The following is a 12,028-nucleotide window of genomic DNA, read 5'->3' as shown; positions in this document are numbered from 1 at the left end:
AGCCTATAGCATCTCCTGTTAAATGATAGGGAGAATAATAGGGAGGTGTGCAGAAAATTCCATCAATCATATTTACTTTTTTTCATGCTACTGTGGCCTTGTTCAGACATTCTCACCTCAGACTCCATGTGTTCAATTGGAAGTTTGGTGGAATGCAAATAACAGTATGACTAGAAACTCTGCTTTACTAAGTTCCAAGCTAATGCAGAGAGATATAGTTTCAGCCAAGCCAATGTAAGTCCACTACCCCTTCAGATTTCTAGAAAAATTACTATTCATTATCTAATTTTAATGTCCTCCATGTATTCAACTGTAGCAAAGTTCAAATCAGGCTATAAGGTGCTCTATTCCAGGGTCAGGAGTAACTCTGGAGGTGTAACAGAAGCCTATAGGGTTGCAAAGCAAAGCAATGAAACTGTTGTCCTCTGTTGCACGTTGTTGGGACTCTGTACCACAGTGTTACTTCAAAGGATACTTGTCTTGATCCTCAATCAAGATCAATGCATGCATAATCATGTGTGCATATGCATGAATTGGACTTAGAATTGATTTAGTAGTTGGAATGTATTGTATGCAGTTGAGCTAAAGCAGGCTTTGTTGCAAAGCAAAATGCTGCTTTTGATTTGTCTACCTGTATGAAAGTCACAAACTGCAATTTTAATGCAGGATTGCAGCTACTAAAACTTCATAATTTGAGTTCTTCCTACACAATTTGTCCAAGTCTCTAGTTAAAAATGGAGCAGCCAGTGTAATATCAGATAAAGAAAATATGTGACCATCAAGATCATTTTCCAGAACTGATAAATGCAGCAGCCTAATTCCCCGCAGAGCTATCATACTAATGTTTAACTAAAACAATACTGTTTTATAATGCCTGCTTTTTGTGCTGACAGGGTATTTAAAGGAAAAGGCCTAGATAATTGTACTTGCCATTAAAACACACAGTGTTTAATCTATGGGTTAAAGTCTCTTATCAAAGATACACATTACATTGCTCAAATAATAACAGAAAAGGATTTTAAGGACCTATGCCCTCTAACTGTAAATAATAACCCTAATTAAAGCTTTATCAATTGTTAAAGTTTGTGATCTATGATAAACTGCAAAAAATGTTTGTGGGAGAAAAATGTAACATCTAGGTTAAGCAGTACATTTATATGCAAGTAAAAAAATCATTCTCAATTTGCATAAGATTTTTCAATCTCAAATGAGGTATTGGTAAGAATAGATATTGAATCCAGGATTTTGGAAACAGATAGAAATAGTGTAAAGTTTTCATAATAATGCCTAGATGAATTCATAATTTTTATCACTGTATTATATTTGAATTTATCAAAGAACAATACATGACAGGACAAATATAAAGAATCACATACCTGACAGAGATTCTTTATATTATTACTAGCCAATAACCCAGCATTGCCGGGTTATTTATTTATAGGGGGAAAATATCCGGACCAAACGTAATTTCTAATGTTGGATTTTCCCCCTTACCAGAGAGACACCCCCCCCCTTTGTGGAGTACTATGAAGCTGTTACTATGACAACTCCACTGCGCTGTACAGTAGAAGCCCGTATGGCACAACAGGCTGTATCTTAACAGAATACACACCCCGAAGAATGTTAGGGGTGTCCTACCCCCACAGTATTTTTGTCCAGAGAGTAAGTCATCTGTGTACCAAGTTTGGTGAAATTGCTCGAGACATTCCAGAGTTATACTGGAACATACACACACACACAGCTGTTATATATATATATACATACATATATACATATACATATACATATATATATACATATATATACATATATATATATATATATATATATATATATATATATATATATATATATATATATACACACACACACACATACATATACATATACATATATACATATATATACATACATACATACATACATACATATATATTATTCACTAAATCAATATATCCATTTTAAAAAGAAAAAAGTAATATACAGTACTTAATTATCTTACAGTTCATGTTTGCTTAAAAGAATAGTTTTTCTTATCAATCTGTAGATTGCATCTCATTACTCTATGTCAGAATTTTTACCAGTGTAATTGTCTAGTAATACATCATGTTTAAAAATCATTAATATGGTTGGGTAACTTATGATTGAGAATAAAAAAAATATTCCTTTAAATACTCAATAGGTTGCCTCATAACACTGCTTCAGAATTTTTATTAATAAATAATTGTTACCATAATAAATGTTCTAGCTACAGCTATATCTAAATTTATATATTTTTGTAAAAGTAATTGAAGTGTTAGAAGGAAAGGCAGTCTTACAACTTTATATGGAGTTTGAATAATTATAGTGAGCAGGTTTATAAGGAACATGTGCTTCTAGTAGCTTTGTAGAAAGGAAAAATTCCATTTTTTCTTTCCTAGCACTTCACGGTACAATAGCTGTACTTTTCAAAGGTTCTTTCTTCTTTCCTTCTATTATGTTCACAGTTGTAAGTTGCATTGATCTGGCAAGTCAATAACATAGCATAATTACTAAGTGTAAGAGTCTTTAATTTAGGTTTGCCTAACAGCAACTAAATTCTGTTGTTGTTTTTTTAAAAAAAAGAAAAGAAAAAAGAAATTAAATCCATTATAAACACTTCAGAATTGCCATTTGAATAACAAAGAGTACTATATTTTTTTTTTAAAAAAAATACTTTTTATAAATGTTGCCTTATTTCCACTTCATCTGATTCAACACTGAAGTAAGTCAATACTCAGAATGGTTAAGAATCTCAATTACAAATACTATGTTGCTTGTGTTTTTAGATACAGGTGAAAGGGCTGATGTATACTTGGAAGGAAAAGACCAGCTGGGAGGTTGGTTCCAGTCTTCCCTCTTGATTAGCGTAGCAACACGAAAAAAGGCACCATATAGGTAAGTTGATGGATGAGTTTCTGGGGCAGCTATGGTAATATGCACTGGCTTTTAAGAATAGCAATACCACTTAGACTTACATACCTCTTTACAGTGCTTTACCACCCTCTCTTAAGTGGTTTACAGAGTCAGCATATTTCCCCCAACAATTTGGGTCCTCATTTTACCCACCTTGGAAGGATAGAAGGCTGAGTCAACCTTAAACCTGGTGAGATTTGAACTGCCAAATTATAGGCAGCCAGCAGCCAGCAGAAATAGCCTGCAGTACTGCACTCTAACCATTCCATCACCATGGCTCTTTGAATGTATGTATGACAGTCTAAAGGAAGTATTGGATTACCCAGAGGTCTTTCTTCTAGGACTCTTATTGTTCATGGATTCACTGTCGGTGAAAAAGGAGAAAAGATGTCTAAATCCATCGGCAATGTGGTTGATCCAGATGTTGTTATCAATGGAGGCAGTGTAAGTAATTACATAGTTCTACTTGCCATCTGGAAATGCAGTTTATAGGTTCCTCAGAGTAATTGGGGTTCAGTTATTTCCTTCCCGGAAATATCTTTTTGCTATTAAATCCTGGCCCGATTCACCCATTATTATTGGCAAAATAGTAATTTGGGCAGCTCAATGTGTTTTCTAACATAGTAGAGTTACCATGTAAGGACTACAAAATTCCATCAAGCCACCAGATGCCAGCATGGTACACTTTTTGGCATCAACATCTGCTTTTTGTCATCTCATGGTCATGCAGATTTTTGCAATTTAGAAAAAGTAGCACATGAATAGTCTTAGTATTCCTGGAAAGCAGCATACAACAGAACATTGGTTTTGGTAGTTTAAACTGTGGCTGATGCATTTAACATAGTTTATTAACCTCAGAAGCCTTTGATTTTGCTCTCATTGCCATGCAGGAAAAGTCCAAAGCTCCTGATGAAAAGATAAATTCCAGCTCCACATATCCCTTGAGTTAGATTATTTTACTGGCAAACTTCCCTGTATGTTCTCAAACAATCATTTGCTCATAGACCTGAGAGCATCGGCTATAGAAACCAATAGTAATAAACATGAACAGTTTTATTGCTTCTCAGTTTGCTTATGAGTGGTTGCTTTGTGGGGAAGAGAAGCTGCAAAAGCTTTAACCTTAGCTGGAGTTTTTTTATTTAGCCGGGTGTGGGTCTATGTTGTTACACGCTATGCACAGGGAGGGGGGAGGGTGTTGGTTTCTATATAGAGACTGCCTTCCTTTTTCTGTATTTTTCATTCCTATGGCACATAAAGCAAAGTGTTAAGCAAAACTAATGGAAAACCAGGGCCCAACAACAGTGTTCATTGTCATAGTTTGGTCACCTTTAAGTACTTAGTGCACTTAGATCAGTATAAAAACAGATCTCAACAGGCAGGACTGCTTTGAGACTTTTATAGCATTTCATTTGCACAAACTGATGGGAGGACCTTTGTGCCTGGCTCAAGTAGAGATGACTGCTGGAGGCAAAGGGAAAATTGATGTTTTGGTGAATTGGAGTGATCAACGCAGTAAAGTATAGTGGTTGGCGGTGTTAGGCTACCAATAAAGGTTGGTAGATTCAAGTCCACCAACAGCCAGGGAAATTCACTGGGTAATTGTGAACTGATCACTTTCTTTTAGTCTCACTTACCTTACAAAGATGTTGTGGGGGGAAATGGGACGGTGGTACAAATAAATATGGTTTAGTCTTTTGTTACCAAAGTTAACAAAAAAGGGCCTTTTTCTCCCTAGTGGGCTTCTGCTACCTTGTCTCTACTTACTACCATATCTTCTAAGAGTTAAGGTTAGGTCTATTGATCAACCTTGTTCTCAGAGAGGCAGTCCTAACTTTAAAATTCAGATTTACTTGTGAGACTGATACTAATGTGTAGGAAACACTTTATTTAAGTCTTTCTCAATCTTCAATCCCTAGATACTGGACTTGAGCGCCATATCACTATTAGCCAACATGGTTGGCATTAAGGATTTGTAGGTTTTGTTTTTCAATAAAATTACCTGGAAGATATTTATAGGTCATGAAAACTGCACTTCCGGATTCACCACAGAACTGTTGCTTCTTTTATATTAAGTTAGTCCTCAGAAGAAGGCCATCCTTAAGTAGTTATATCAGCAGCTATTTATTGCTTTATTATTATTTTTTTTGTAGAGGAGCTCAAGTCAAGCATACAAGATGTTCCCTTCAATTTTTTCATTTAACAACCCTGTGAAGTAAATTTGGGTCAAGAGAGAGAGTGTGTTCCAAAGTCATCCAGTGATATTCAATTCCTAAGAATCTGGGTCTGTCTATCACTATCAAAATGCTACATTGCTTCTACTTGCTAGGGTATGAGAATATGTGTTTGTGTGTGTATGATATTTTGCAGAGCAGCAGGCAGGACACTTGTTTTCTGGCAGTGTCCCGCCTTGATTGATGTCAAGGTTCAAGTAGCAAACATGGTTTGACCTCCCTCCTTTTCACTTTGCACCTAATTTGGTGTAGTGATTAAGGTGCTGGCCTAGAAACCAAGAGACTGTGAGTTCTAGTCTGACCTTAGGGACATAAGCCAGTTGGGTGGCCTTGGGCATTCTCTGTCAGCCTAACCCATCTCACAGAGTTGTTGCTGTGGAGAAAATAGGAGGGGAGAACGTTATGTACATTTGCTGATTGGAGTTACTTATAAAATAAAGGTGAGATAAAAATCTAATCTAATAATAAATAACATAAGCAGCTTGTTTCTTTTTTAATGAGGCATGCTTTGTAGAGTTAACACTATTCAGCATTTTATTTTCACATGAGTACAAATACTTTGTCAGAGATTTATTTTTCCACAATTCTTGACAGAATCTCTACATTCCTCTGGGGAAATGTCTTTATGGCACACTTTGCTGCACAGTTATAAAATAATATGTTGAATTTATTTCGGAGAACAGGGGTTCATTGAGCAATTACCAGCACTGAAAGGTGTTTCCTCTCCATCTTGTCAATGTATAGGACCATAGCACTGAGCCACCATACGGGGCTGATACTTTACGCTGGTGGGTGGCTGAGTCCAATGTTTATACAGAAGTGCAAATTGGACCTACAGTGCTCAGTTCTGCTCAAGATGATATTAACAAGGTAAGCAAACGAACACACTGTTGCCTTTTCCTAAGTAGAAGCCACTACAAAAATAGTTCAGCTTTCTGGAATATGTAGTCAGGAAAGAAGGTGTATCAATAGCATCTCAATAGTAGTTTTCTATTCATCTGCCATTGGAATAGTTTTCACTTGTGTATCTTATGATAATAGTAATGACTTTACCCATCATGGCTGCATTTATTTATCTGTACCGTCAAGTAAATTCTTAGCAAATATAGGGACAACTGCTTGCAATTTTATTGACAACATTTTCAAAAATGTTGAGTTTTAGATTTGCCATTGCCTTCTTCCTAGAGCAGAGAAAAAGTGTCTGGCCCAAATCCACCAGCTCACTTTTGTACCTAAGGCAGGATCTCATGGTTTCTTCTCTACTTTTGAAGCACAAACTGACTCTAGCCCTTCATGGTTATTGATCCTAGAATAATTGATATCACAAGCCAGCCAGTTCTCCTTTTCTGTCTGTTCCTTCTACATGCAGTATTCAATGTGTGACATTTTTAAACTGCAAATTTCACTAAATATCGAAATATATGTTGCTTGTACTTAGACCTCAAGTGCAATATACCTGTCCAAAGTGTTGTATTCTAATCAAAGGACTTACTGATCATTAATGGGAATTAAGACAGCTTTACTCATTAGGAATCTCTCCTTTCTATATCACTGCAAACCAAATCTTTGAAGAAGAGACTGGTAAAAGAACTAGAAGAAATATGGTGGCTATTGAGAATCATTCCATAAAGTTTTAGGATTAGCAACTCTCTTGGATGATTTCCAGAAAAGTTCTAAATATTTCCATGCCACCTCGCCCTAAATCTCAAAACAAATCTTAAGCAATGGTGGGTTTCACAAAATTTTAGAACCTCTTCTGTAGGTGTGCCCTGCTTTGTGGGAGTGGCTTGCCGTGGCCAACTTGTAAAATATGGTGAAACTCACTTAACAACGCTCTTGCTTAGCAACCAAAATGTTGGCTCAGGAACTCTGGCATTGAAGTGTGCAATTCTTAAAGCTGTCAAGTTACAAGACCCTTGCATCCCTAACCCTTTAGAAAAAAAAACCCAGGGGTGTTGAAACTTGACAGCTTTAAGACTTGTGGACTTCAACTCCTAGAATTCCTCCTCTCGCTGTTCATCTTGATGATGTGCGGACGGGCTGGGGGAGAGAGCTGGAACCAGTTCTAAACGGCACTGTAGATTTGTGGAACCTCTTCTATAGAAGAGGTTAAAACTGGCAGGAACCCACCCCTGATCTTAAGATAGAAGAGCCTGTCTGAAAGATCTCCAGGGTTCTTTTTGCCTCCCAAAATAAATAACGTACTTGAAATACATGGTTATATTTATGGTAAACATTTTTTCAAATAATTACTTTAATTCATGGACTATTTTGGAATTTGTTGATAGCTTCGAAATACACTCCGTTTTTTGTTGGGGAATCTGACTGGCTTCAGCCCAGAGACAGACTCTATCCCTACATCAGAGATGTATCTGATAGACCAGTTCATACTCCATCTACTGCATGGCTTCGCTAACAAGGTAAGCACTAGGGAGTGGTTGGAACTATGGACACTTATAGCACAGAACGGTTGATCTGTGAACTGGATAGATACATTTTTGGAGAAAATAATTCTTTTAACTGTTGCATTATTGTACTGGAACAACTGCTATAGAAATCAACTTGCGGCTTAAGAGAATACCTTACAACAGACCACTACCCTCTACTACTTTTCTGCTAGTGTGTGTGTGTGTGTGTGTGTGTAGCGTTTCTCCATCCATTTCTCCATCTTTAGTAACATTCTACCCAGTAGAAAACCTTAACATTTGTTTACCAAATACATTAGCAAAATGTGAATAGAGAAGAAAATTACAGCTGGAAGGTAGAAGACATGTCTTCAGAGACCAACATCTAACTACCAGCTTCCTATCTTCTGTGGATGTTTGCTGGATTAGGCCCTGCATAGCCAAGACTGTTTGAATACTTTGGCCATGCTACAATTAGACATCATCTTTCCTCCTTTGCTGAAATCAACAATTCCAAAGATGCAATCATCTAAACCACTATTATATCTTGGAAGGAGTAAGGAGTGGATTATCAAAACCTAATTTTATGATAAGGAGGGAGACAGTTATAGGACTGGAGAAATCTTGGACAGAGTAGTATGGAGGAGAAGGAAAGGACAATACTTGGTTGGTCTGGTATTGTTTTAAATAGTATGAATGCACAAAAATGATTAGCTAAATGTCTGTGGAGATTCTCGGCCATCAAGGTCATGGTTGTCCCAAAGGTGCTTTTTCAAGGCAACTGGACTTTTCAAGGCAACTGGACTTTTTTTGTTTTCCCTTGAAGACATTTCGTTTCTCATCCAAGAAGCTTCTTCAGTTCTTGGATGAGAGATGAAACAGCTTCAAGGATAAAGAAAGCCCAGTTGCCTCTTGAAAAAGCACCTTTGGGATTAACTAGCTAAGTCTGCCAATAATTTAGATTCTGGTTAGATACTGTTTATACTCACTAACTTCTAATTTCTGGTGCTTCCTGTCTCCTTTCCATCTTTATTTTTCTTTGGAATAACAATTACTTGCATTTTAAATTAGGTGGGGTTTTTTTGTACTTTATTCCTTAGGTTACACAGGCATATAAGGAACATGACTATGGAAAAGTCATCCGATTACTTCAAGCCTTTTGTAGTAAAGATCTCTCCAGTTTTTATTTTAGTATAATTAAGGACAGGTATGTGAACTTTTTTATCGCCTTATCAGATAAAATGAGAAATGCATGTTCTGTGCTGTTTGTCCCCCAAGATAAATCCTTCCAGATTAGACACAGTGAGATGGATTATTTTGTAACTAACATAAACGGCTAGTTTCTTAAGCTCACATGCATTTTGATACACATTATTTATTCCAAAAATATTTAAATGTTTAGAAATTGTTTCCCCAATTATTTTGTTCTCTAAAATCCAGACTTTATTGTGAAGAGGAAAAAGATGCTAAACGCCGTTCATGTCAAACAGCCTTGGCAGCAGTTTTGGATACAATGGTTCGTTCTTTTGCACCAATTCTTCCACATCTGGCTGAAGAGGTATTCCAGTATATTCCATACAGAAAAGGTATGAGAATTATAAAATGGTTAAGAAAATAGACATTTTACTGAGATTCTTAGATTCTTCACATAAACCTCTTAATGTGTTGAGTTCATTACTCATTTAATTTACATTTGTGTTGTAAAAAATAGAACAATCAATATTAATTTTATTTAGTCATTAAAATTCTTAGCTGCAGGATGAAATCTGCTTGTACACATTTTAAAATTAAACTAAGTCACACTAGTACCTTAATAAAGTACCGATAATCGTCCAGGCAAGTTTGCAGATTTATGGAATCATAGTCAGATCACTGAATTCAAACCCTTGCTCAGTGCAAAATTTTAAATTAAGAACACCCCAAGGAAGGCTGAGTGCCGAAGAATTGAGGCCTTTGAGCTATGGTGCTGGAGAAGACTACTGTGAGCCCCTTGGACAGCAAGGCGATCAAACCGATCAGTCCTAGAGGAGATCAACCCTGACTGCTCTTTAGAGGCCAGGTCCTGAAGATGAAACTCTAATGCTTTGGCCACCTAATGAGAAGGAAGGACTCACTAGAGATGAGCCTAATACTGGGAACAATTGAAGGCAAAAGAACAAGGGGATGGCAGAGGTGGCTGGCTGGAGTCACTGAAGCAGTAGGCGTGAACTTAAATAGACTCGGGGGGATGGTAGAGGACAGGAGGGCCTGGTCACGATGGTCAGACACAACTTCGCAATTAACAACAAAATAAACCAGATTCTATAGAGTAATTTTAGCACTTATACTCTAGGGCACGGGTGTCAAACTCACGGCGTCACATTGCATCACATGACATTCGCATGTGACACATCCAGCCCACAGACTATCAGTTTGACACTCCGGCTCTAGAGGAAACTGCTGATCTGGCTTACATTACTAAAAATTATTGGGAGGCAGGTACATATAAACTCAAGCGTGGCCACTTAAGGTGAATGGGAAACTTTAATTCATAGAAATTGTTTCCTTGATCAGAGACAAATATTGGTGTGTAATCTAATGAATTCACCTCAATGAGCAACCATATCTCCATCAGCTGAAGTTTCTGGGTTGGGTTCAGACAAGCCCACATAAAATTTTAACCCTTATTCTTAGCTTTATATAGTACAATGCTGTTTACAGAGCTGCTAATGCATTCATTTTCCCCACCCTTTTCTTTTGCAAGAGTCAGATAGTGTATTTCGTTCCGGATGGATGACCACAAGTGCTGTATGGAAGAAACCAGGCCTTGAAGAAGCAGTGGATGGAGCATGTGCAATGAGAGATGGTTTCCTGGGCTTTATTGCAGGCAAAAATGCTGCGGAATATCAGGTGATTCTAGTGATTGAGCCTGGGTTGTTCTTTGAATTAATGGAGGTAAGCAGAAAACTCATAACCTAATATTACATCTTAACTAGTACTTTAATTTTCAAATGTTTAAGAAAAGCTATTGAGAAAAGCCATTTATAATGCCTTAATTCAGAAATACTTACAAATATAAAGGGATATTTACTCAATTAATTACAGGTAATCTTGTCTTACGACCAGAGTTGTGGCCAGAACCTCTGTCACTAACTGATGCAGTCATTAATTGAGCCATGACCAAATTTATGACCTTTTTGCTGTGGCTGACTTCTTCCATTGGCTTTGCTTGATGCTTTGCTGGGAAGGTCATAAATGTGTAATCGTGATCCCCAATGGTGCAACCTTCGTAAATACATACCGGTTGCCAAGTGCCCAAATTTTGATCATATTACTATTGAGACGTTGCAATGATCATAAGTGCAGGAGTCAGTTTTAAGTCACTTTCAGCACCATTGCAACTATGAATGGTCATTAAAGAATGGTCATAAGTTGAGAACTACCTGTAATGGTCGAACACTGACATAGAAACGTTCATTTATTATTATGATAAATACTACTTTAGATTTAGATAAGCAAGATACAGAATCCAAAGACAAGATATAGAACATGTTTATTTGCCCAATTTCAACCCTATGATCCTATGATTTTGAGCACAAAAGTTTTTTTTTTGCTTTGTTTGCTTGCCCGTTTTAAAATAAAGGCCTCCTTTGACTTCCGTTTTGTTTTTGTTGACTTTTCTACTTTTAGGGAACAAGATATGCAGTTCAGTAATATTCAACCTTGGACTCTGAACTGTTTGTAACCAAGATTCCCTATACTTCTCCCTTTTTATTTGGTGGTTTCACTTTCTTGAAATAGAGGCAAAGTATTTGAGGAGTTAGATAACCCCCCGTTTGAAAAGATCATGTATTCGGACTGTAGAGCCCTACTATATATATCTACAATTACAGACTAACAAGATGTAGCTATATAACATAGTTCCCTAGTGTGGTCATGTCTTATGAGTTCTTGAATTGTACATAATGGTACACCATCACCATAAATGGAAATTATAATAAAGTCCTGTGCATACATCCGATATCACAGTATTAATCCTGAATTTAATATTCAGTATTAAGTCTGAACAAGCCAAAGTAGACGTATGTTTGCATGTCTTGGTACCAAATCACATTATGGCTCAAATATGGCAAACCAGGCAAACTAGCTTATTGTCTTAATTAGAATTGTCACTGATTTTTTTGCATTTGTACCCTTTTCAAAAACTAGTCAGCATGATAATTTATCTTTAGGTGCTGCAACCTGAGGGGTGCTCTAGTACATCTCAGTTAAATGAAATAATGATGGCATCACAGACAACGCTGCTGACTGAAATACCTAGAGATGTGAATGCTGATGATATGATTAAAGGCACATTTCTAATAAACTTAGAAGGTAAAGTAGATTTTTGTTACACATCCACAACATGTTGAATGTGTTTGGGGCATGTGATAATAGGACTAGAGAACTTCTCTTGATCTAGAGATAAGTCAGCAAAGA

The 12,028-nt window shown here is 36.8% G+C and overlaps 1 protein-coding gene across 1 annotated transcript in view; it reads left to right on the top strand.

The window, feature by feature from the left end:
- Window positions 1–12,028, top strand: part of IARS2 (isoleucyl-tRNA synthetase 2, mitochondrial) — a 33,084-nt gene that overhangs the window by 20,661 nt on the left and 395 nt on the right. The window contains exons 15-22 of the mRNA XM_032215484.1: window positions 2,808–2,916; window positions 3,276–3,378; window positions 5,910–6,035; window positions 7,454–7,585; window positions 8,671–8,777; window positions 9,011–9,156; window positions 10,314–10,504; window positions 11,782–11,923. Coding sequence (XP_032071375.1) covers window positions 2,808–2,916; window positions 3,276–3,378; window positions 5,910–6,035; window positions 7,454–7,585; window positions 8,671–8,777; window positions 9,011–9,156; window positions 10,314–10,504; window positions 11,782–11,923 — 1,056 coding nt within the window. The remainder of the gene's footprint in view (window positions 1–2,807; window positions 2,917–3,275; window positions 3,379–5,909; window positions 6,036–7,453; window positions 7,586–8,670; window positions 8,778–9,010; window positions 9,157–10,313; window positions 10,505–11,781; window positions 11,924–12,028) is intronic.

This window comes from Thamnophis elegans, chromosome 4 (genome assembly GCF_009769535.1).
Source record: "Thamnophis elegans isolate rThaEle1 chromosome 4, rThaEle1.pri, whole genome shotgun sequence".
Lineage (NCBI taxonomy): Eukaryota > Metazoa > Chordata > Lepidosauria > Squamata > Colubridae > Thamnophis > Thamnophis elegans.
This window is presented reverse-complemented; position numbering and strand designations above follow the sequence as displayed.